The sequence below is a fragment of the Lichenostomus cassidix genome, chromosome 1, assembly GCF_008360975.1.
Source record: "Lichenostomus cassidix isolate B80296 chromosome 1, HeHo_3.0, whole genome shotgun sequence".
Taxonomy (NCBI): Eukaryota; Metazoa; Chordata; class Aves; order Passeriformes; family Meliphagidae; genus Lichenostomus; species Lichenostomus cassidix.
The window spans coordinates 68538951-68566361 of NC_139479.1; the positions used below are offsets into that span (position 1 = coordinate 68538951).

Consider the following 27411-nt stretch of genomic DNA (forward strand, 5'->3'; position numbering starts at 1 on the left):
TTAGCATCTATGCATATTTAGACCAGGGCCTTTTATACCAATTATATCAACAACTGGACCAAATTGCAGGGGTTGGCTGGTTTTATTTTGCTGTGGGGTTTTGTTTGGGCATTTTTTATGTGACAGCTCAACTATCATCTGGATATAGATCACTAAACAATCAAAGCTTAACTTACCTTTATTCAGATATCTACTTCACATAGCACCTTAGAAATCTTTGCAGCATGTACCTTCATACACATTTCAGAAATTATTCCTCAGGAAAAAAGGCAAGAACCTAACCGAAGAAGATTTCTCACTCACATAGAAAAGATCTATATAACACAGGACAAAACTACCATAAAATGGCTGCACACACAAAACCTAAATTCTCTCCTCTACTTCCCTGAAACCTTTTAGGCTGAAAGCTTGGAAAAGAATTAAAACTCAGAGTCAACAGTACCTCATTTGCCTAAAAAACCCAAACAAACAAATCTGTCCAAAAAAAACCCCACAAACAAAACAACAAAAAAACCTCAAGGATACCAACACGGAGTATGAACTACCAAAAGCAACAAACTCCATGGAGAAGTTAATCAATCTTAGTAACAATAAACAAGACTGAATTTTACCATACCAATTAGAAATCTGTGATGCATAGCCCAAATGCCTCCTGCAGTTCAAATGTACACCTGATCGTGGTCAATTCAAATATTGGTTATTTGGAGAAACACTCAACTATTGGGCAACTTATCTCAGTAAATCAGAAAGACCACTAAAGTCCTAATCTGCAAAGCCATAAAGTCTGAGAAACTAGACATTCAAGCAAGATTGGACTTTAGGCTAGAGTTGAAATACACTATGCATCTTTCTTAGGCCAAGTATTGGAAATAACAATTAAGAGTAACAGTTTGCCTGGAAGCTTTCCTCTCTCTCTCTCTCCATGCTCTACCAAGTGCAGGGGCACAGTCTGCCTCAGACTACAACCCAGTGCCCAAACACACTTCCATTCATAAAGGGTTCTTCTAATCTTCCATAATAACTCATTGTCCACAAATACTTTGAAAAGGAGAACCTAAGCAAAAGAGGAAATAAGCCCATCTGGAAGAAGGCTATTTTAGTTACAAAGGATTCAAATTCCAGACAACAGGATGAAACTGTATTGTAGGCTTTATTAAGGACCATACTAAGGGCTGTGGGGCAAAAAATGGTCAATTCTAAACTATAGAGAAACAATAGAATCAATATGAGTTCATGTTCCAGTAATTCTTGGCCTACTTGTATTAAAAAATGAAATTAAACATTGGATGAGACTAAAATAAAATTTTACTTTCATTACCTACCATAAAACGTTAGGGGATTACTAGGTCAAGATTTCATTGTTTAGACAGACATTAGAAGATAGAATATACAATATTAACATTTGGAAATAAATTTTAGTCTATTTGCACCAAAGTCATTCTAAATAACACTTGTTCTCAATGAGCAAAGTCGGATCTGATTTAGAAATGCAATCTGAATTTAAAGTATATCAGAAAACAGAGTATCTGCCAAGAGGAAAGATTCAACAGAAGGGAAAACAAATTGATTGAGAAGTTTGAATAAGTGTATCAACTTTGCTATACCCCTGACCTCTACATAGAGCAGGAAATAAAGAAACACAGAACAGTTCACCTTAAAATGTGCAAGAACTCATCAACCATTGATCATTTCTGAACTTTTATATATATATATACGTGTATGTATGAACATATATACATGTATCTATCTAAAACACAGAGGGCATGACACTCTGGATTAATAAACCAAACTCATAATTATTCATGGGGACAATTTCTCTTGGATGTTTACAAAAACAATTGCTTTTTTGCCTTCCCTACAGTCTTTCTATGAGGTAAAAAAATCTGTTCAGATGTAGGGATAGTTCAACATAATGAACTTTTTTTTTTTTGAAGCAGGGAAGGAGGCTGAAGAATTACATACTTTATAATCCTCTAGCAAGTATTTCTCAATACTCTATCTCCCAATACAGTCAACGAGTTTCAAAATCAGTTAGAAAAGGTCAAAATCACAGTTCTTTTAAATGAAAAAAGATGAAACTACAATAATTAAAATTAAATCTCAGAGAAATGAAAAAGAAAAAGCAAAAAAACACAAACCCCAAATTATTACAATGTATTACTGGAAGAGTTCATTTCCTTCAGGGAAAAAAGTGTGAAACAGTAGTAATTACTGGCTGCAAATGTTTACAAGAGGCAGGGAAGAGCTAACTACCTTTAATTGCTAGCAAGAGCTTGGTTCCCCAGGGTGAGAAGGGTAAGCATTTTCAACCATAGCTAATAATTATAACCCTTGCCCTGCAGAACCAAGCTGCTGCCAGCAATTAATGATAGGAACCTACTGGTTGGCAAAATTATTAGGAAACATAAACCCCTAAAGTCTGAAAAACATTACACTTGAAACAAAAGCAATCCACTCCAAAACCAGGTCCTTCCTAAGTAGCATCTTCACATGAGAACACTACTAATGATGACAAACTTCACCAGCCCACTCTAGAAAGTATTTCTCAAGTCAGCTTAATTACTTGGTTCCCATTCATTCAACAAGAACTTTGGGAACGTGTTCATCAAGCCTATTTTCTTCCTACTATTTGCTGTAACAGTGTCTTTGCCCCTAGCTTCTTGTGTTTCAAGGACAGTGGGCAATACCACACTTCCTTTTTCTAATCCAGGATTAAACTGACCGCTGGTGCAAGATTATCCATGGCTATCCTAGAGGAAAAAATTTAAACAAGAAAATATTTAGAAACATTCAAACTGTAAGGACTCCCCCCATCTAATAACTTTCATACAGTTTTTAAGTCTAGATAAGCTGACAAATCAAAGTACACAATTGCAAAGTTTTCTTCTACGCAAGATCTGCAACTCAATTGTTTCCAGGATCACTCAGGTCCCAAATTACATTTCCATTCCTTAAAATGTATTTACCTCCAGCAGGTTTTGAATTTTAAATTTACAAAAACTCTTCTGTACCAAAACATACCCAATTAAGTCTGGCATACTGACACGTGAGCAGGCTGTTCTGTTTCAAAGTATTGTAAAGAGTCTGACCTATGGTAATGCTATGTGCTTCTACTACCAAGGCAAACAGAAATGATCTTAAGCCTCCTCCATCACAGGCTACATGAAGTAGCATTACCTCAAATTATTATAGCTAAAATTAGCTAGGGCTCATCTGATGTACAGTGAGTTGACCATATCTACACATACAAACACAAAAGTAGTAAATATTACATTATCAGACAGAAAAGATCAGCTACACAAACTCATGCTTTCCTTGTACTACTTAAACGAAAATTAAGTGAGATATACAATTTTAAATATCAACGTTGACTTTTGACAGACTTCATTTTTTTTAAAAAAAATTAATGGCAGAGAGACTATTTGAAAAAGAGGCTAAACACTCAGCTAGGCTGCTAGTTTACTGAAAAGAACGAATTTGTTTTATTATGACTTTAAAATTAAAACAAAAAAAAAAGTTATTAGTGTCATTATTGCTATTTTCACCCAACAGCCGGAACCGATTAGCTGGAATAAGACAGTACTTGAAACACCCAGCCATGGATATGAACTCCAGTATGTTATTGAGCCCTATACAGGCACAATCAGCTAAGAAGCACCTTAATTGTGAATGCAATTCTGTAACTGGGTTCAGTAACACACAGTGAAGTGTTACACCTGAACATTAGTTATGGTCAACAGATTGGCAAGACAGAAGTATGAAAAAGAAAAGCTGTCTTTTAAGTTAAATTTTAACTTAAACTTTTCAAGTTTTGTAGACAACAGAGCTGTAAAACCCCTTCACATGGATTGGGTGAATTGCTAACCTAAATACCCTCTACTCTCTCTTTTATTACAGCCTCCCACTGGTAGACAGACCACACCTGTGTTTTTTGTATCTCATCTTCTGCAGGTTAGAACCAATTTTTTAATTTTTGATATCCACAAAAAAATTTAATGGGAGCTTGGTCAACGGCTTAAAAATAATTGTGTGGTTGGCTGGTATTTGTTGTTGGGTGGAGGTTTTTTCCTTATGAAAAAAAGACTATGCTAACATTAATAATACTTGTATGTTTATAATTTTGAAGTTTCCAATACTACACATTGAGATTACACGCATTTAACAGACTTCCATCCAGATTGCTCATGAAAATGTGGATTTGGCTGGGGATAAAATTTCACTAGTTGAAAAGTATCATACAGAGAGACAGAAGGATTCTTCTACCCAAAGAAACCCAAAGCATGTCATTTGGTATGGAAATATGTCTTATTCCAGAGCAACACATGATCACTGAAAAAAAAAAAATCTTGGTTTAAACACATTTTAGAGTAGGAGATGCAATAGATCAGACACTGTATCATGCACTTCAAACCATGGTAAAGGAAACTTCAGGTGAACATACTAAAAAGGTTTATTTCATGAGTATATATGCTAAAAGCATGAAAACCTTGAAGAGTTCAGAAGCAGGAAAACTGACATATCTAAGTCAAATATTTTCTCATTAATTTTGCAGCCTAGCTAGGGTGGGATGAGGTATGAATTACCACAACTTTAAATCCTGGCACAGATGTAGTTATACTGACAAAGTTCTTTACTATGAAATTGATACCACCTGTTGAATTGAGGTAAACTGGTGGAAAACCAGTCTTTTTTCAACCACCATTAAAGTAGATAGTTCTAACTCTAATGAAGACTTGTCAGAGTACCACTACTCCAAGATGTACTTTCAAAAACTCGGTTGCTAAATGAAGACTATGAGCAAACCACAGGGGTTTTTTCATGTTTAAAGGGTTTCTTAATAGGACAGAAATTTTAGTCCTGCTTACAAAGAAAATGGGGAAATGATGCACAGTTACCAAATATATATGTAAGAGGGTTAAAGGCTGATGCAGCTTTTACTCTGGTCTTTAACAAGCATATGATTTCTCAAAAGTGGTGTATTTTCTAGCTGCTTTAAATATTTGTATAATGCCTTCAACTAATGTGTGCAGGAGCTTAAAAAAATTCAATTATTTTACTGCAAATCACTCTTGAAGACTACATACACCTTGGCATAGAAAGAATCAAACAAAGATTATAAATATAAACAAAAGCACCTTGCACAGCAGTTACATTTGAAGTTACTTGACTTCAAATACACCAAAGGATGAGGCAACAAAATGTAAAAGTGTTACATATTTCTAAAGGGAAATGCTTTTATAATTTGATTTATGTATCACAATGATCACTAATCCACACAAAAATAAAAGTGAAGAATATATTCTCTCATGTCACACTTAGAGGTGAAAAATACATATTTATCTAAGTAGTAATAACTAAGATAGCAAGAGCACACAACCAAGGAACAATTCCAATAACTAACTATTCCAAGGAAAAATGTGAAGTAGATTGGATTCTGTGGTATCCTTCCAACACATGTTAGACCATGGTACTACCTACAAATATTTTTAAATTTTCTCATAAAGCATCATCTGTCATTCTGCATTGCTGCAACAACTCCTTCTAGCATGACTTATCAACTGTAATGTTTTATTATTGCAGCATGGGCATATAAATCCCAGAGGGAAAAACTGAGGTTTGAAATACAAATTCAGCACAGGTATATTATAGAGTCTGTGAAGCCCTAATTCTGTCTCTGGGATGATGCCTGACAATGACCCCTCAACTAGTCAGAATATGATTCATGCTTCTGAGACTGTATGCAGGAGGCTCTGAAAGATGAAAACTGTCTCAACACATTTTCATTAAAGATAAATACAGCAAGACCAAATATGGCACATACAGCTTTTTAATGAACACCACTGAACTAGATAATGATCAGGTATCAGAGGTGTCAGGATAGACACAGGAAGCTGGCGAGAAATACTTCCCAACAGGTAACAAAACTAGATGGAAGGCAGGACACTCAAAAATAAAATAGCACCCATTCAAGTCTAAACAATTTAATATCCACAGGATCTGAAGTTACCTTTATTGTTTTCTTTTAACCTGAGAGCTCAAACTCTTCTCATACTCATTAAAAAGATTGCATTTATGCAGATTAGACTTACGCATAGACTTTTGTTTCAAATAATTTATTATGCATGTTTACTTCTGCTGATCAAGGTAAATGAATTAAATCTGCTGTCCAGTCTCACTTGCTGTAAATCTCCAGAGACAGCACTGAACAGCTGTACCCCGTTGAGGGTGAAATTCAGTTCAAATAATTTCTCCTATACTTTCCTTTCTAATCTAGAGTTTTTGTCCATGCCTTTACTCACCTAAAACCAATGGAAGGCACTCTAGAAAAAAATATCTTCAAAATACATAAACAGCAGCATTAAAATTGTATTTTAAGTTGTTCAGCACAGCAATTTTAGTTCACCCCTTGCAGCCTCTGAACTGAAGTTATTCTCACCTTAGTGGACCTCCTCTAGGTGTGACTGAACAATTTAAAAAAAATGAAATGGAAATAAGTCAGTGTTAGAAACTTTACATAAGAGTTCAGTTTTCATGAGGATTGAAGGTATGAGAAAACAAAGTAAAAGTAATGCTTTTCACTATTGTGTAAGGCTGACCAGTGACAAGTATGGGAACCTTTTAGCCTGGATTGGTGGCAACAGTCTCAGAACAAATTTAAATGAAAGTCTCATATTTTCTTCATAGTGCATTAAGCTGTCATGTCCTTGGCAGCAGATTCTGATCAGTTATGTCACACAAGTTTTTATGAACTGTTTATCAGAACTACCAAAATGAAAGCAAGAATTTTTCCAGACAGATCATTTCAGGTTTAGAAAGGAGCACTTTTCTAGATAATGGCTAAAGTCAATTTAGGAAAAACACCAAGAAGTTCAGAATGCCACCTTATTTTTAACAAGCATAACATGTATCGGAAGAAAAAATGAAATAAGCATGACATCGTTATTCTCGGGAAAGGGTGTTAGTTGATTACTAACTCTAGCTTTTGTTCCATGCTTCACAAATCCTATTTGTGCATTGTAGATTAATACTTACCTACAAATCTCTTATAGGAAATTCACTTTAAGGTTGCTTGTCTTACTGCATGTGGAGTTACAACAACCGGACAGTAAATCCAGAAGGTTTTACAGTTGACAGAACCTCCACCAAGGCTCCATCTATAGAAATACTTAGCTCCTTTGATTTCATTTTAAGTATCCTATAAAAATGTCTTTAAATAGTAATCTTAGCTTTCCTGAAATCTAAAATTGAAATGCAGTTAAATAATTTCTAAGCAGAGATAACAACCTCGAGAATGTTCATAAAAATTTAAAGACTATGTTTACTTTTTAAACAGAAAGTAGAATGTCTCTAAACATCAAATAATTGAAACCAAATAAAATAGCTCAGTCATAGTAACTAGTTTCAAAAATGCTGTCTAATTAAAAAGCAAGCATATTCAGAATTACAACCATCAAGTCTTATCTTTAGTATGTTATTGATATCAAATATTTGTCCATATGACTTGCCCATTGTTAAAGGGCTGCCAGCATAACATGATCAGCAATATCAGAGACAATCAATAAACTCGCTTAACACAACTACATATTACATGCTTTTACAGAAACTATTCAGTTTTACACAACACAAACATGCAATTTTTACACAGTTCCAAATAACTTAATATTCCAAAATACTGAAAATTAGAATTGTGATATTTTAAAAGGAAAGCAATTGTTCTTTATTCACTTACCAAGACTGTATTATATCTGTCCTCCAAGTCAGCGATAAACGAAGGAAATGCTGGTTTTGCCAGCTAGTTCAGAACAAACAAAGCCTTAGACTTGGGCTCTTAGAAAGATAATGGAGATATTTTTCAAGCAGTACATGTTGTAAGCACCTACATTTGAACTAGTGTCCAAGGCTCCCTTTAAACAGCAGGCACCAAGCACTGGTCTGATTGTTCAAGCTCTAAACAAACCCCAGTTAATAGGGTAGAGGGGAATCATGCAAGTTTTTAAATACCTGGCTCTCAAGCATTTAGTGCTTTTAACAAAATCACTTAAAACAATTTGGATATTGTAATAAAAAAATACTAAAAATATTGAAAGACTACATTTGTAACTATTTGCAATGTATTGACTGGCAGCAAAAGTTAGTCAATCACAAAACTGTAATTAATTTCTCATAACTTTAGCAATCAATTTTTCTCCACTTAATCATCAACATCTGGTCATTTCCAAAGTATTTTTCTCAGTGCAAGCCACATGTTTCTTTAAGCTACTCATATCTCTCTGCTGACTATAGGGGGAGCCTGGATGCCTAGATTTACATAGCTCAAGTAGTATTTTATGAAAACTTCCCCATTACTAGTATTTACCAACCTTTAACAAAAGCATACATTAGAAAATATCAGTCATAATAAGTAACAAATTATTAATATGTAAGAAAAATACAAACCTCTTTCAATTAATGCCAGTTATAGCTGAAATACTAACTAGAAAAAAAACCAAGTTAATCAATATCACAGATACTTAACAGTATTTTAGCAACCAGTGCCTTTATTTGATTCTTTTTCTTGAGTGAAAAACAGACCAAGTCAAAAAGCACTCTGAATTAGTATTTGAGCTTTGAGGTATCTGTGCTTTACAAGCAAACATTAACTGGTTTGTTTTCACTTTGTACTGCTTAACTCTGAAGTAATTTTAGAGACACAATTGCAGGTCATTCTTGCAATACTTCTGTTTGATAGTTTATTTTCTTTGGTGCGTGTGGTTCATACACGTAAGCACAAGTTTATACATTGGTACATACATATGTGCATATATTGGCTCTTGAAGCCTGTTTTAAGGAGAAATGTATAATTATTTTTCATTTTTACCAGCCCCAGTAAGAGGATAAGCATTTATAACACTTAAAGTTCTCTTCATCCAACTTTCAGTGCACTGTACTGGCATTAAAGAAAAGAGTAGCACAAATATTCCATGTTGTTTGGATATATCATAATATTAGAAAATAAATGTTCTACAACAGCATTGATATTTAAAAAACAGTGTGATGGACCAACTATAGCAATTATCTTTAAACTCAATCTTCACCTGAAAAAATAATACAGAGCATGCTGATGTAGTTTGCTTTCATTATTTACAACAGGAAAGCTTAGGATAATGTGGATAGTAAGCAGTAGAACATGAAAGTCACCAGTAAAACTTAAGAACTGGTTGGGACAAGGTAATGTCTTTTTTTGGTAAGTGTCAGTTCACAAAAATGAGAAGGAACTCTCATGTACACAAACTTTTGTCTCTTATTCCAGCCATAAGTGTGTAAGGGGAAAACCCCACAACCTGCACAACTGCAGGTCAAAGGTGTTTGAAGATGCTGTCTATCCCTCAGCAAAAGACAGACTTCTCAATACAAATTAGAGGGATTGAATAAAACCTCAAACCCTCACTTCCCAATGATAAGTGTCTTTTAAATTAAATGCATTTTAAACTGTTATAATTATTATCACATAATGTACAAATAAATGGGAGAATGATTCTTAATGTATTCTGAACTTGATGCCATGAGGGCTTGCAGGTCACATGTCCCTTAGTAGAATAAAAATAATTTGTTTTCAAATTCAATGGGCTATGTAATAGTTTTCATATTCTATAAGCTTCAGTTTACAAGTGCCTGAAGTATTTCTTAATAGCAGCAGCAGTCTGATCTGATGTAGCAAAAATGGAACAGTAAGATCTTATTTATATCAGCAGCAACATATTAAAATAAATCTAGTAACATCAGAAGAATTATCTTTATTTCATGTAACATTTCAAGTTATTCCAGATCTTCTTCCCTGTCAACTCATATATAAATATGCTACTTAAGATTTAGTTGTTGCCTACCTTCCTCCTTTGAGACACAGTGAGGGCAGCAAAGTCATTAAACAAGGATGAATTTGGTGAAGTTAGTGGATCTATAAAACCAATGTAAAACCAACACGTTACATATCTATATGCTACTGCAAGAAATTTTATATTTTTTAACTTATTTCTGTAGGGAAAAAATCCTTTTGACAAAGCAAAGTTTAGCAACTACACTGCTAAAACCCACAGCATTTATTACATTCTGTGCAACTGCTTAATTGAAATGGAGCTCATTAACAGAATTCAGTAAGTTTAACTGCTGTTGACACTATTTAGTCCACCTAATATTTGAGGGCCTTCATCTGATCAGAAAACCTGTTGTAAGTGCTCCTTACATTTGCTTGTCATTTTCAGCCCAGTAGATAATACAGTACAGTGTTTCTAATTCTCCAGAAGATCCTCTGAAAGGGCTGACAAGCATTGGAACAGGCTGCCCAGAGCAAGTGCATGAGTCACCATCCCTAGAGGCATTGTGTAAATGTAGTACTGAGGGACAAGGATTAGTAGTGCACTTAGCAGTGCTGGGATAACAGTTGGACCATTTGACCTTAAAAAGTCTTTTCCAGTGCAAAAGATCCTATGATGCTATGATCTTCAGTTACCTGAAATTAGCGGTCTTCGGTATAACAGGTCTTACAAATAATGATGTGGATTTTGATTGTACTATCACTGTTCTGCACATCAAATTTAAACCAGAACCAATGATAGCAGAAGTCCACATTCCATTAATAACCTTTTATTGCTTTTTCTTTGTTCCTATTCATCCCTTCCAGAGCTGAAGTATCAAAAACTGTATAACATTCACAGATGCAACTTAAAACTCCAAACTGCATGGGTAAAGCTGTCAAATTAGCAGATGACTACCAGCTGTAAACATTGGTGTTTTGAGGAAACACCTTCTTCAACATTAAATTCTTAACAGAGAATTTATCTTCAATTTCTTCAACAATAAATATTCCCTAAAAGGGCAGTTCTACAAGTGAAGCTCTGCTTGGCAGAGCCAGGGGGAGAGAGAGGGGGAAGAATCTGAGACAACAAAATTCAAAATGGTTTCCAAAAGTTGGCCTGGTTTCTCTCCTTGACATGCATCATCATTACTATATGGCCTGCCATAGTCAAACTCTGACTGCATTTAAAACTGGAAACCTCCACTGCCTTGAACAGCTAACTGCTCAATGGGACAAAAGAAGCAGAGTTCATCTCAAAGCCTACTGGAAATAAATTAGGAAGAAAAAACAAGAAAACACCTGCAAATTTTGACTTTCAAGCAAGTTCATTTTACAGTAGTTACTAGCATGCTTAAAAAATTATAATCCTAGTAAGTCAACTAGCTGCAGGGTCAGACATGCAAATGGAGTTCTAGAGCTTAATTTACACCGAAATTTCCAAAGTAGAAATTTATTTTAAATGTCCTTGCCATAAGGGAGCAGTACCCTCTTCTTTAAACTTAATTTAATGGCTACAGCTGAAATAATCTGCAGTGATTCTGAAGAGCACACTACAAAGCTCAACATACCCTCCACAATAATTTAGCAAGTACAAAGGCCTCCATTATCAAGACATTTTCCTCAGCTGAAAACCATGTACATAAAACATGTCCCTATAGCAACAAAAAGCATATAAGAGACAAAGTACTGCTTGCAAGAGAAAACTTAATAGCTATTAAAAAATCAGTTATGTGACGTTTCACAAAATTCACACACCTTAAATTTAAGGGAAAACATCTGTACACTAATCCCACACAATAACTTATCCAAGAAGCATAATTAAAAAGGATGCTATGGTGAAGCAACATAAATGCTTAAACTGTCACTGCTTTACAGTGGATATCCAAACATCACTTGAAGCGACAAGACTGATAATGATGTTTTTTAGTTTTTCCCCCAGAGCAAAGAAAAGGCTAAAAATATGAGTTCAGTAACACTTCAACTTTGCATTATACCACTGTTAAAAAATAAAGTTCTGGTGTGTCTCAAAATTAGAGAACAAGTAACACTTCCTTAAGCCTCAGTTTTGTAAATATCTCAAATTTTCAAACATACTTTTACTTTAACAGTACTTACCATGGCCTGCATACTGCTTGGCACTGTCATTGAGAAGGCTAGGGGAGCTGCTGCTATTTGTCATCCTCTGCAAAAATAAAAGATGAAAGTGCACATGTAAAATAATGCCACAACAGATTAAGTGAGGGCATTGGGGATGACATTTAGAAAGTTTTATGGACAGACTATGAAACTTGTGCTCACTGCCCATTTAGTAAATATACTAAGCAAACAGACTTGTTGACAAAAACGTTTAGTAAAATACAGAATTTTCCACAACAGAAATGCAAACCAAAAATTACTGTATCTTAAAATAAAACACTATCTTCATTAATTTCTCCTAAATGAGGAGAGTCTACCAAACATTTGGTTCTCTTCTTGCATGTTGTAAAAACATTAGATAAGCCAGTTACTGATCTCCTTAAAGCATTCTTTCATACTACACTCCGGAAACAACTCCTCCCTTTAATACACTATCATCACAACATGAAACTTCGCCAACAAAAAACACTTAAGTATTTGATAGATTCTTTTAAAAAACAAAAGAACCTTTTGAGACCTTTCAGCAAAACATCTGATTCTTCCAAGTCAGCAGGACATCTGAAACCCTCTTAACATTCCTCCTAGGCTCCACTTGCTTCTTCTGCATTGCTCTAGAGATATGTGCTAGCAATAAACTGGACTAAAGTGAAGCAGTGCTGCTCTAAGAGCCACTGCATCTTTGATAGAGAAGTTTAAAAGTGTCTCTTCTTACTCCTGCTTATTATTTTCTTTCACCAGCTTCCCAACAGGAAGAAAAAGTGTGAGACAAAAAGGAAGGCAAGGTCAGGAAGTGTTCTTCATCACTGAGAGAGACAACCACTAATTTGTTAAAACACTCCCTGGCATGCTTTTGGCCCACATCAACCCAGAGTCTCCCAGCCAATTTCCAGGCACTATTCAGCAGTGAAAAGGTTTGAGATCCCTTCAAATAGACAGTTTGCATGCAGACTCTGCTGGTGGGTGAGCACACACCAGCACAAACAGGCCACTTTGTGCCAGCTGGCCCTAAGCATCAAGGAAAGTTTCCAGGCATGTTTCATTTAGTAGTCTAGACACAGACTGACTCAAAACTGGTCGCTAGAATTGCTCTTTCTGGTGATTTTTTTCCACAGCCAGTCTCAGTGCTGGTGGCAAAGGGCAGGAAGCTTACTATCTTACACTTCAATACCATTTCATCTAATTGTTGACCACAAAAATCAACATTCTGGAGTAATTTTGGTAAGAACAGAGGACAACCAATAGAAGCTGGATTCCTATCCAATATAGAACCATAAACCTACTGCAATTCAAGGACATCAAACTTCACCAGAAGCAGCAGTTTTTAAAACTTGTATCTACAAGAATAGATGGTGTAAAGTAGAAATGCTTAGACATGTAAACAGCATGTAAACCTTCAGCTTTTTCAAGACTTCCAGCAAGCTGTCTGCTACATGCTCTTTCCTTATTTTGATGTCACCTGTCTCATGTTCCTAAATATACTGAACTGGCACAATATAAGTATCACTAACTGCTTAAGTGATAAACAATTCTATACACAAAAGGCATGGGTATAGTGAAACAAAGTTGACTTATTTTTACAAAACAAGGTAAACTGCTTTGAGACACCCACACTAAATTGACAACCTTTGCCCAAATTCAAGGAAGCTCATCCTACTGCTCACAATCATCAAAATAAGAATAAAAACACACCAAATAATTTCTGGATTATCTCAAGTAATCATACACCATATTCCCTTCCTAAGCAATGGAAAGAAGTTAAATAGCTTTCCACAAATATTTAAAAAGCATCCCTGTTATGCATCTTTTTTTGGCATTTGACGCATCCACACTGATCCTCATAAAACAAAGAGGTTTAAGAAGAAATTTCCTAAATGGAACCTTTCCGATTTGCACAAAATTTATCCAGGTGTAGATAAAAATAGTATTAATGTCTATTTATAATACCAGGTTTAGTAATAATTTTAATGCAAAAGGTAATGATCTGTTGAAACAGGAATAAACATGATATGGAGAACTGCACTGGTATGAAAGTTGGTTAAGCACATAGCTTAAACTTGGAACCAAGTACTTTTATTCCATCACTATTCTCCATTCTCAGATACAGGAGTCAAACAGTCAACCAGTGGATTTTCAATGCGAACAGGAGACTGAGGTAATGAAAACCAGCGCTGACACGATCACAGAGAACATACAGTGCACACAAGGCACGCAAAACAGAGCATACTGTTCTGGATTGTGAAAGCAACCCAACAGTGCAACAAACAGTGCAACCCAAATCTGTGAACAAAACTGCGCTTCTAAAAAGTCATGTTCTCATTCAATGTGCAAATGTATCTCACATGCACCAGAATTCTGAAAAACCAAAGCTTGGGCAGCTCTTGCCTTAGTAACTGCTTGTAACGTGTACCTTGAATGGTTAGAAATCACCACCACATTCATGAATTTTTCATTTTGCTCACTTTTACACATGCACAAGCTTCTCACCTTAACATTATTCACAGAAGATCTGCATGTAATCAGTAAAGGATTTTTAAACTGTTTTAAGATTTCTATCACACCCAAATGCATTTAGTCTTAATGAAGGTTACTCCTGTATCTGATTTTTACTAAAAAGGTCTTGAAAGAAAAAAAAAATTCAAAGAACACACAACTGTTGTTTGTTATTTGTGTTTTCCGGACAGCAGCTTTGATTTTAAATAATACTTCTCAACCTCTGCTAATGATGTTAAACTATTTTTCATACAAACTCAATTTCAAGAAGATTGTAAGCACCTCAAGCTCAAGGGATGAAAGCTCCAGAAATGCAAAAGCAACCATTAACAGGGAAAGAAAATTAAATATTAAGCCTGATAGGGAAGGTAAGCACACACATGAGAGCTTCAGACTGTTTTAGTACATCATGACTTCTATCATCTCGAAGTCAATATAGAAAGACAACTTTGTCATTACCAAGTGGCAAGCTCAGTTCCACAAACTCTTTTTTTCTGCCTGCCTATTGCTATGATTATCTGAGATTCTTTAAACACTACTCAAAATTTAACTAGGATGGCTGGCATACATCCTGCCTATATCCCTTAAAAGGAATTAAAAAGTTGTTTCTGTTTCAGCTTTTCTCACAGCACAGATGCTCCAGTACCAGCATCATCTTTGTGACCCCTTCACTAGACTCTGTTCAGTACATCCATGTCTCTCATGTACTGAGAAGCCCAGCACTCCAGGTGTGACTTCACTGCTGGACAGAATAGAAGGATCACCACCCCTGACCTTTTAGCAGTGTTTTACCTCATCAAGTCCACTTCCTTAGTGCAGTATACTAAGAAGAGAAGTGTTACAAAAAACACCCCCCCACACCTTCTAAAGGTACACACACCACCTTGTCTCCACCCTTCAACATTCCATAACAAACCCCAGAATTACATCTGCACTTAAGGCAAGTTTGTTTTACTTTCATCTCCCTCCACTAAAGTGTATATTACAAAGTTCTCATCAAGATACAGCATGAATAAAACTCTTGATGCAGACAATAAGATCTAATTTTAAATAGCTCATAAGACTTATCTTGAAGTGGGTGTTTTTCCTTTTTTTTTTCACCATTTCTCTTCTACAAAATACATAAGAGATTATATTTATTCCTTTTGTCTCCATATTCCCTGCCCCAACCCTGAGAAAGTAAGGGTTTTTCTCATGGTCATTACACAGTGCTAAGCATGACATCTCAAAATATTCTGCAGTATGTCACAACCTAGACCCTTCATCTTACTACTGTTTTACTGAAACTATATTTCAGAATATTTCTTTATCATTTTTGGAATAATGTTGATTAGAGTACAAAAAGTCATCCCACAAAAGGTTAAGATTGACTTGTTTGTCTGTGGCATTGTTTAGTTGTCAGATTCTGTGACCTACAAAGGGTGATACCTTTTGCTTTTTTTTAAACAATCCAAAACCAGTCTTTGACAGTTAGCATATGTGGCACCATCTACAGCATAACCCACTCAACTGCTGGAACTAAAGCAACTGGATTTCTTCAGAAAGCATTTAGAAAACAACTGCAGAATTTTGTATCTAAAATAGCACATCTGTCATTCTACTCCGTTCTCAACAGTTAAAAACTGAAGACATTTACAAGCTTCTGTGCTATAAGGAGAGTTTTATCACTCGACTGTTGGCAGTGGCAACAAAGGTCTTCGTGTTTATTCAGCTGCAAGGCTTTGAAGTGAGCATGGTTGCTACTTCTCAGGCTATTCAAGAATGTTTAGTTCACGAACATTTGCATGATGAAAGCAAGCAAAACCAATTCTTCTCCATTGCTTGGCCTTGCCGACTTTAATGCTGAGAGTGTTACCCCCTTATTATTTTGATTAGGGTGACTGATTGAGAACTTTAGATTTTTCCTTTCTGTATAACCTGCAGTCCAATGGAATCCATGGAGTTATGGTTATAAATCTCATCCCATCAAAATAAAGAAAACCAGATTTCTGTGAAGCAACACAGATGAAGGCACCTTCCACTGTTTCACGCTCTTACAAACAAGTTGCTCAATTCTAAGATGTTAAAAGTTTTAATATCAATTCTCTGCCCCATCCTGCTCTAATACCCTTTTAACAGCCCAACATAATATCATTAAAGCTTCTTTCTGCACCACAAGTCAGTCAAAGGGCAGCACTAATGCCAAAGGAAAAGTGACACCAGCCAGCCAAGTGGCACATGCAGAGCAACTGAGAAAACAGTCAAGCATTAGAGGCACACCAGCCAGCCAGCTCTGGCCCCTTCATTCCTGGGAAAGCCAAAAGCAGTGAGCTGCTTTTTGAACCACACCTCTGCCTATCTCTTGGCAGCTGCTGCTACGCCAGAAAGAGAAAGAACAGCTTTGAGGACAGCATGCAGCCTGTGGGCCATGTGTTGTGCAGGCCTGCTCTGCCATTAGTTAGCATTAGATAGAGAAATGGTAAACAGAAAGTAAGTGCTTTGAGAAGACAGAAGACAATATTGTTAATATAGTATATGAAAGCACATGCAGATTCAGGGAAGAAAAGACAAGTGAAACAAAACAGTATTATGGAAAAACACAAACCGATGAGGACAGAAGACTATTAATCAAAAGGAAACTAACAGAAGACAAGAGAAGAGGACAAGGGGGGGCAATGAAAGGTTGGCTAACAGCAAAGACCTTTGAAGCAGGAGGAGTGGACGGATGAGGCAAAGCAGTATTTTTCAGAAAAGAAGATAAAGGAAGAATTACAACCATGGCCACTACAAAAATGCTGCCTCTTCTGAACTGTACCAAATATTTTTATTCTGTTTTCTCCACCGCAAAGTGAGTACTGCCATTAATTGCATCTTCACCACTATTTTAAGCCCAAAGATATGTTTGAGATCTCGTAAAATATTCTTACACAGACATAAATGAAATCTCAAAGTCAGAAATAGCCATTCTACAGAAATGCTGACAACCATTCATCTACACTATTTATGGTCAAAGTAACATCCACTCCCAATTCATCATGATATAATCCACTTTCACTTTCCTCCCTTTTGCTGCTTACTCAACACTGAGTCTTAGAGAAAAGACACTGCACACAAAAATGGGGTCATAGCAAAGGTTGGATATAGCTTTGCCTGATGCAGTTTGGCTCCATTACATATGCACTATAACCCCAACATATACAACCACATACTCTTTACAACAAAATTCTGTTTTATGTGCTGCATATGACAAATAGTTTTTGGAAATTAGATAGGAACAGTCAAGACAACTCATCAATTGAATACCTAATGATTATATTGAGAGGCATCTAGTGAATAAAACAAGGACAGCAGAAAGATCATTTCATGATAACAGAACTGACCAATACCCAGAAGAGACTGACTTTAATACTATCTTTGCTAGAGTGAGGCCAGTTAAGCCACTTGAACCAAGTTTTTTACTGGTGGTCATTAATTCCATTCCTCACCTTCCAACTGCAAAGATAGGTTTCAACAACTCAGCTCTCTAGTTTGCCAGCACTGTTGGGGCATTGTTTGTTTAATTGCCATCCTTTTTCATCCCATGCTCCTATAAAATGTAAACTACATTCTCATTTCATAAGGAAAGCATTTCACAAATTTTCATGGAACAATTGTAACCTGCACCCAAAAGTACACTGCCAACTAACAGTCTTCACAAGGATGCAAACAGCATGCAGGAAATAAAGCATAGAACCGTATTATGAACATTTAATCAAATATCACACGGATGCTCTAAATACTCGGATGTGCCACACATCTTGTATCCTGAGTAAGTCCCACTAATAATTTTACTGCTGAAAAAAACCTACACATAATTATGAGAAATACAACTCAATATATAACCTCAAGGCTACACTGGCAACCTAAACTTACCTTTTCCTAAGATCATGAGGCATCTTACTAGTGTTTTTCTATCAGCATGCTTACGTGCATGTTTGTGCAATTTCCCAGTTTTAAAAAACAAGCTGAAGACATTGCCTCATATTACATCACATATGCATCTATTTGTGAACTACACAGATACACAGAGATGACAAAGTAACTCAGACGAAACTGGTGTTTCCATCTGCAAAATCAAAACTGAGAGCAAAGGAAATATTTTACAGAAGATATCTGATGTTTCATTGATGGCAGAACACTGAGTTTTACTATATTTACTTTGATTCTAGCATCTGGAGAGAAATAGGAACATGGATTTGTTCTCTCCATCCTACTTTGTCCCATCTTCACATTATGAAAACTTATTTGTTTGTGTATTTCATTAGTACAACTCCAGTCCCCATTCTGTGAGTGCCCCACCAAGGTCTTCTTTCTCCTTCAGTCCCTTTGCTCAATCTTTCCCGGTTTCTTGTTTACCAGTCTTCAGCTCAGCTTCTCTAAGCCCACAGCATAAGTCCCTTTTCCCTTACCAACCCCTCTGCTCCAGTTAACACAGATACAGCTCTCTTTCATTAAATATAGATCCACTTCCATGCTGCTTCAGTCAGAAGTGGAAGGAAAGAGGGATATGAAGCTGATCAGCATTCCTACTCGGAGTTCAGGCAAGGCCTACATTATGCCAGAGCTGCAACTGCAAAAATGTACTCAAGCTGCAACATGCCAGTGCAGATTACATCTTTGGGAAATTATCTAACATCTAGGAAGTCTGCAGTGGGTCTATATAAACCTGTTCTGCAAAGGTTTAACCAAGTGACAAAATCTGTGCAAATTTTCAGAGAAAACAAGCAAGAGGTACATCCTTGACACAATAACCGGTCTATCAGATTTAAAGTCTCTGCTCCAAACCATAAAGGACTAGTCTTATTTAAAGTCAAACCCACTAAAATTTCTCTCTTGCCTTGTTCTCCAAAGGGCTGAATGACACAGAAAATCTCATTCCAATTGGCTAAACTTTGTCAGTATGGACTTAACCTAGAAGGTGACACACAAAACAGACAGCACTACCAGCTTTATCTGTGCAAACAAGAACTTAAATTATTTGATTCAAAGGGAAAAAAAAAAATCAATATAGGAATGCTTTTCAAACAGTAGTTTGATGCCAGTAAGCATATTCTCAACACTAATAAAATCCTTCTTCAGAAGTAATTTTCCTTATCCTCCAATGGGAAAGAGGCACATTGATTTCTTCTCAAAGAGAAACAACAACACCTTGACTATAATCTCAGAGACATTAGTGAAGTATTTAAAAATCCTATGAGCATTCATGTTAGATGCATGCCTTAATGTCTGTCTTTCTAGAAGAAACAGTTATAATTAAAAACTGGTGGTCAGAAAGACACCAATGTTTCTGTAAAATACAGTTTAAGGATACAAAACATAACGATTTTGTGCTAAAATTATATGACCTCAGTGATAAAATTTGTAACTGCCAGCTTCAATAGTACACTTTGAGATCAGAGGTTAAAATTTTTCTTTTTAAATCATGCATCACTGTCAATAAAACATTTCTATACTTCCACAATTTTGTTGAATAAGAAAATCCAGCCTTCTTGAAAACATGCAGAAAAAAACCCCAAACAACCAAACAAAAGAAAGGGAACACACCTAATTAATTCCCACCTTTTGCTGAGTTACTTTTCAATCCATAATACAGCCACAATTGAGATCAAAGTAAGCTCATAAGGAGAGTTTCCTCGATATAAAAGAAGAGAGGTGTTGTCAGGACTCAGTGTGAACTGTTTGACTTGTGCTCTCTCTCATTTACCAGAAGTTGCTTTGTTTAGAACAGGGCAGACCATCTTCTTTTCAGGGACAGACTGTGCCTCTTTTAAAATGCGTAACACTTTGAGGGAATTATAGTACTTCATGTGTTAATTCAGTAGATACTCATTTAGGTTTTAAATACGACAGACTTTTGTTGCAAATTTTGCATAATACTACCTACACAATAAATTCCACCGCATGGGAGTTCCTATGCCAACATCTACAGAACACTATAAATACAGGGAAACATTTCAGAAGATTTAAATATGAATTCAACATAACACCACCAGAGTCTGAGTTTACAAATTCTGAAATTTTTGCCTAGTAATTTCAGGTTTGACAGTTCACATTTTGCTTCTGCAACTTTTGATCTTTGATAAGTTTCAAAATATAATTTTTATATATTTAGCAAAAGGCTATCAAAAGCTATGAGTGTAAAAAGAAATCTAGAAATTCACATTCAGAAAAGAAACCTAACACAGAGTTAATGTATGCAGCAAAGCTCAGCACAACAGAGCAGGTAAGTGGTAATAAAATCAGATTCATTTTAAAGCAATGATACTGTTTCATTTCCATTTGCAAGATTAAAGGCAGTATATACTCTGTATATCATACAAGATGACACATTCCAAAAGGCTCCATCTGTCCTGACTCTTGACCAGTTTTCCCTTTTTGGTGTAACATCAGCCGGAGCTAGTGAAGCATTACACAAATCACTGCTATTACCTGCATCATGGGATACTTTGTTTCAGCAGGACTTCCAAATCCATTAACGCCAATGAAGCTGGTGCTAAAGTAGGAATCCGTTAGATTAGCATCAGCTAACCCACCGCCATCCATTCCAGGAACTGAAAGAAAAAAAAAAAAAGAAAAATGCTTCAGAAAAAGTTTCCTTTACCATGGGTTTATTCATTAGTGTCTATTATATATATATTTTGGCAGGGAAATAAAATAGGAAAAGATTTGTACTACTGTCTTCTCAGCAAAACAACCAAACACATATTAGTGCATAGCATGAGAAAAGAAGTTTATTAAGTAAGTTGCTAAATAAGAGCATTTGTAGCGTAAGTTACAGTACAAATGCACAAAGAAGCAACGAGGAGTTTGAACTTTAGAAACAAGAATAACAAGGACAGTAACAATATAAAAAAGAAAATAAATCCGTTAAAAAACCTAGCAGGCAAGCTTATTTTACAAAAACCCATATTCTTGCATGCACTTCTTGGAAATGTATGTGTTAAGTAGAGTTTTGAACTGGATGCACTGGTTCTTTTAAAGGGTAACATAGAAAATGCACACTTAAAAATCTCAAACCCTTTCACAGAAAGCACAAACACTTTAAATGCTTCCTTAAGAGCTTAAGACAATTTTCATCATCTCATTCTTCATAAAGTGGCAACAATTTCCTGAAATGTAGTAAAAACAATCCTTTAGATTGAAAGCAAGTGTGAAGAACGCAAGAAGAAATTCATCCTGCCAAGATACAAGAGCCTCGACATACAAGACCAACCACAAATAAATTCAATACTAAAAAACTACAAAGAACAACAAGAAGCTGTCATAATTAACACAAAACTCTAAAGCAAGTACTACTTAAACAGGAAAATAAGAACATTCACGATGGTATGCAAGCTGCAGTTCAAATTAACCTTCTGTAAAAGCAGCCACAGTAAATTATAAAGACACTAATCAGTATGGCCAGGCCACTGAAAGCCAACAGGCATGAGTAATGGGTAGCTTCAAGGTAGGAAGGCACACTTCCAACTCAGAGGAACATCCTGTACCAAACTATCCAACTCGAACTTCTGGAAGGACTTGCAGCCAGGTGGTGACACCCGGAAACAACTTCCTGATTCTAATCCTCAAAGGAAATAAAATGTAACTTAGTGGCACAGCTAAATGAATGCATATTATAAACCCCCAATTTTCATCAGAACAGGAATTTTCCCTCCAAAACAGACTACATAACCTGGTGAGCCATTTCCATGTGTTAGGCACAGGAAACAGCAAAAGAAGTACAGTCATACATAACCACAGGAAGAGGAGGATGATGAGTAGCACGCACACCACAGACAGAAGGAAACACTGCCCAGCTGCACTCCCCTGAGACTGGAGCTGCATGAATCAGCTCACTAGGGGTAACACCAACACCAGTTCAAATGAAGAGCTGTATGTGAGAGATCAAATACACGGATTATCTCAGTGGCAATAAACATCAGTTTTGCAAGGAAAAAAGATCCTTAAAGTTTTGTTGCTAAAGTGTAGAACATTATTTATATATTCTGTAGGTTTGAAAGAAACACCTAAGAAACTTTAAAGATGTTAATTATTAATTAATTGCTACTTTTTACAGAAGTTTTAAAAGCCAGCTAAGAGAATAGGAAAATAAAACTCTCTCCAATATCCATGCCCTAGTTCCTCCTTCATAATTTTCAATAAGTAGCCACATAGAAACTTCTGAAGTCCTCCTGCTACAGCCCTAAAAAAGACAACACTTTTTGGATTTGCCTGTTAAATGACTGTTCCTCCTTGGCCTTCATTTTGAAAAGCCAAATTCAGAAGTCTAGGAAAAGTATTTTATAGTTCAACTACTATGCCATGGAAAACAGTAATGCCTGCAGTAATGCCAATTACCAACTCATCCTTCCTGCTACAGTTAGTCCCTAACTTACACTGTGAAAGTCTGCACCTTACAACATGGTTTTCTGGCATCATGAAAAATACTAGGACTCAATCATAGATGAAAACAAAAGGATAGCAAACCCGTGTCTAATTGTAAGCAGTTTCAGTCCAGTTTGCCCATAAATTATTCAAGGTTTTCACTGTGCTTTTTATTTATTTTAAAACTGCATTTCCAATATAGCTTTCTCTGCCTACATTTCAGCCATTATCAAAAGCTCCTGCAGTTTTTATGCTACACCTTGACTGACCAGGAAAAACTGTTTCATTTCAAAGAACTGTCATTTCAAGGTACACTATAAAATCTCAGCAATGTATCTGCTACTTCATCTTATACTTTTGCCATAAATTATGGAGTCTATAATTTATGGAGTCTATTATGGAGTCAATTTTTTACAAACTAGCAAGATACTCCCTCCGATGATACCACCAGCTTTCCAAATCCTTCAGGCTCTGTTGAAGAATTAAGAAAAAGACTATTCTTCCTGCTTCTCCCACTGCTCCTCACTATGCTAGAGTCAACATGAGAATCCATGCACCTTCATTTCTCTGTTGAACAAATACATTTAATGCACAAAATCCTTCAAACTGGAAAGAAGCAAATGAAAACTTGCAAGTTTTGCCACCCTGAGAAACCCCACAGTGGGCTTGCAGTAATTCCAGACAGCTGGTACAGCCCAGTCACTGATTATCCAAACAAAGCTCCGGAACCTGTGACAGTAACCTTGCTAGTGCACAGATACAGCATCAGGTGCTCTACTCCTGCTCTGGCTGAAACACCCTCCATGGCAGGCAGGTCAAGCTGCAAGCAGGAGCAGGCTTTGGGCAGCAACCTCAGAGCTGAGCAAGGCTGAGGATGCTCCTGGGATCTTTGACACTGCTGCCTTTCTACTGCTGGTATTTGCCATGCAAGACTACCCAAGGCACTTAAAGCTGCTCAAAGGTACAATTTAGGTTATTGTCACAGTGATATCTAACTGGGCACTCCAAACAGTAGAAGCTACTCCAGAATATTTTCTTTTATCTAGCTGCAGGAAGACAATCACCACACTCAAGTGCTACAGTCTGGCCAAACCAATCAGCCTCCTTGTGCCACTCCAACAAATTGCTGTACTCCAGCACTGACCCACCTTCGCACTGCACAATTCTACTGGTACCACAGCAATTTCAAAATGGCTTTCAACTAACGCATTTTCATTGTCCCCTTCCAAATAGTCTACAGACATACTGCTAGCAGAGGGACCCAGAGCACAGGAACAATCAAAAGAAAAGCATCAAAAGTACACTCACGAGAGCAGAGGACGGTTTTCTTGGCAAAAGCTCAGATTTAAAACAGAAAGCTCTAGAAGTGGCAAGTATAACTATTGCCTTCAAAAGAAAACTCAGTACTACCTTCCTTAAACTGACTTCCCTTTATCAATTAGCAAGAAAATTAAGACTGCAAAAAAGATGAAAAAAGTAATTCTTGCATTGCTTATTGAGTTTAAAAGTTTTCAATACATACTCCAGTTGTGATCAAAGGGACATTCAGCTTTTACACTGATGATAGACCAGCAAATACCTAAACAAAGCATTTTTACTGTATTTGGCACCTGGCCTTCTCTATGAGAAGCAGACGACAACTTTCTCCTCCTTCTGCCAAACACTTAGAAAATCAGAAATTCTGACTTACTTCTGAAAGACCACAGTAGTTTAGAGAATGTAAAAAGAAAACCTGTTTATCGTAAGCAACCCATAAAAGGTCTGCAAAAGTGGAGTGCACTTCACTACACGAGCAATGTGGTATTAAAAAAGTGGAAGCCTTAAGCCAGAAAAAGTATATCTTAGTCCTCATAAGTTTTTATTCTCTTGTGTTTACTAATTCACATTAGTCCCTGCATTTAACTTATCCATCCAAATCCTTCCTATAGAACAATTGCAAGCAAATACTTTAAAACATTCCATACACCGTGTTATTGAAATAGCAATAAACTTCTGCTGATGTCTATGTCTTTTCTCTTTTAAAGCATTGATTATAACTTAAGGTAAGTTTAGGCAATTTTAGGAAAATCCTGAATTAATTGTTTTTTGTTAAAGGAGTAAGCCTTTCTGTTGTGTAGCAGTACTATCCACGCACTGAAGCCATATGTATTTTCAACAGGTTCTTCTCAGAGAGAAGCAACAAATTCCTTGTAATAGTGGAAAGGCTGACCAGGCAGATCTGACAAAAGATGGATGTACAAGGGAACAACTAAGAATCCAGTGGGGAAAAAAATGCTAACATGTTATGTAAGCAGCTATGGGGAAACAGAGCAAATTTCTAAATTCCAACAATATTCAAGACAGAGGTTACATCTTGGCAATTCTAGAAAGAAATTAAATAGAACATCTTGAGAAATTAAAAAGAAGTTTTCTACTTTCTATACACACATTATCTAATACATTTCTTGCTTGGTGAGTAACACTGCAGCTTAATGTGACAACTGCAATTAAAAATAAATATCTTCTTATATAATTCCTCTCCCACAGAATTTTAGCAGAAAGCAGGCCTCCCATCAGATACAGGCACCAAAGAAGGGGCAAAAAAAGAAAGATAGTTACTTTTGCCTTACATATTACAAAGACACTTTTCAGAAACAAAGTATCTCATCACAGCTTAAAGTGCTTGAACTGTGATGAACAGCTTAAGTACTCGAGTAGTACTGTGATGAACTCAACACACATGCTTCAACTGAATGGGTCAGTTTCAGTAAATTTTAGTTTAATGCTTGTTTTGTCTAACACTTGCACTATCTGAAAAGATTTTCTGATATTTTCATTCTATGATTTCACTAACCAGTAAACAAACACTGTATTATCCTAGACTGCTTCTTTTATGAACCCAGTATCAGCACTCATACTCTCAGACACTGTTCTTAATATAAAAAAGGATCCTTTCCAGTAATGTGATATATTGCTCCCCAAGCTAATGGGCTAAAGCAAGGCCACAACAGATTTAGCTGACATTTTTCAAAACAATATTTTAAAGACTTCTGACAAGGTAATAAAACATGGATTGATATAATTCATTTTGCTATTATCACTTTTTTAAAACGTACAATTATTTTTATGCTGGGTAAAAATTTTATATATAATCTTGATTTAAACTCTCAGAACTGCAACAGTGTACTTTTCACATGCTGCTAAACTGAATCATCAGTTCATTGTATACATGTGCAACCTAAGGACAAGGTGCTATCTCAGCTAGATATAAAGCAGTAAAAACTACAGCGCCATATCTCTAGAGGAATTTAGAGAGATAGCTATTCTAATATTGAGACAAAAACAATAAAATATTTATATAAATCTTATCTAAGACATATTTAAGATTTGTGTCCTTTTAGTCACCTAGAAGCACCAAGGTGTCAGAGGAGCTTATACTTGTCTTCCTTTTCATACTGCCATGCACACTTCTGTGCACCAGGAAATCCTGTGCAGGTGGTGCTAACCTCACTTGTACACCTCAAACAGTTCACGAACACTATACACACAAGTACATGTACTCAGTTTCTCTACAGTGCCACTACTTGGAACTTCTTAGGAAAACTGGATTCTCTGATGTTTTCATGCCTCTCTCATTCAATGCAATGTTTTTGAAACAAAGACTAGGAATCTCTGAAATAGTAGCACCAGACAAAGAAAGTGAACGACACTCCCAAGCATGAGAGCCAAAAACAAAAGCACACATGGGTCAGGATGCTGCAACAGAGAGCGTAGTTGGAGGGCAGACAGCACAAATGAAACAAGTTGGCTGAAAGGCAGACAGGAAGAAAAGCAGTTTGGGAAATGCTGCCTTATTTACAAGCACTCCCACTACGCAATGAGATATTCATGGGCAAGCAAAGGAAAACAGCTATCTTTACCATAACATTAAATGACTGGGCTGTCTTTTTTTTTTGGTCTTTTTTTTTTAGATACCTCACATATCATAGAAGCATCTGAGGAAGACTGAAAAACAGGATAGGTGCCATCCTTCTGCTCTGTAAAAGTCTTGGTACAGAGTCTAGAGCAGCTGGACTCCCCATCATGGACCAAGTCCAAAAGCAGAGTGATAATACAAATTAGAGTTGATTCTTTCTCAAAAGAGTCATCAGAACTATTCTGTTATCAGAAATAGCAAATTAAAGCAGTGCAATTACTTTATACCATAGATTTCAGAACTAACCCTCTCCAAGATGTTTTACCATTCCTAAAACATTGCATCAAACTATTCAATAAACTGCATCAATTTTATTTAGCATTTAAACCTTTGTTTTAATACTCTCCCTCTAACTAAAACTCAACTTTTTATAAAAATAATTGCATTAAGCGTGTGCAGATAACCTGAAGAGAACATTAGGACATTTTTCACAGCACCTGGGGAGAATACATAAAGGTCTTCTTGCCACTGGCCTCAGCATTAGGCCAACTGAAGTTTAGGGACTCTACCCACAAACTACAGGAATCACATATTGCATGACCAACTTGACAACAACTGGTACAATGCAGGTCTCTGCTCTGACTTTTTTATATCTCTGCTTTGTTTCTAAATCTCT

At 36.2% G+C, this 27411-nt stretch overlaps 1 protein-coding gene across 5 annotated transcripts in view; it reads right to left on the reverse strand.

Annotated features, from left to right (window-relative positions):
• PAN3 (poly(A) specific ribonuclease subunit PAN3) overlaps nucleotides 1-27411 on the reverse strand; it is an 80164-nt gene that overhangs the window by 45564 nt on the left and 7189 nt on the right. For all 5 annotated transcript variants that reach the window (XR_014852641.1, XM_085062309.1, XM_085062286.1 and 2 more), the window contains exons 2-5: nucleotides 20906-21027; nucleotides 11948-12014; nucleotides 9864-9934; nucleotides 7730-7792 (exon numbers count right to left, since the gene is read on the reverse strand). Coding sequence is in view for 4 of the 5 variants with exons in the window: in XM_085062309.1 (XP_084918435.1) it covers nucleotides 7730-7792; nucleotides 9864-9934; nucleotides 11948-12014; nucleotides 20906-21027 (323 nt within the window). In the remaining variant the exon portion in view is untranslated. The remainder of the gene's footprint in view (nucleotides 1-7729; nucleotides 7793-9863; nucleotides 9935-11947; nucleotides 12015-20905; nucleotides 21028-27411) is intronic.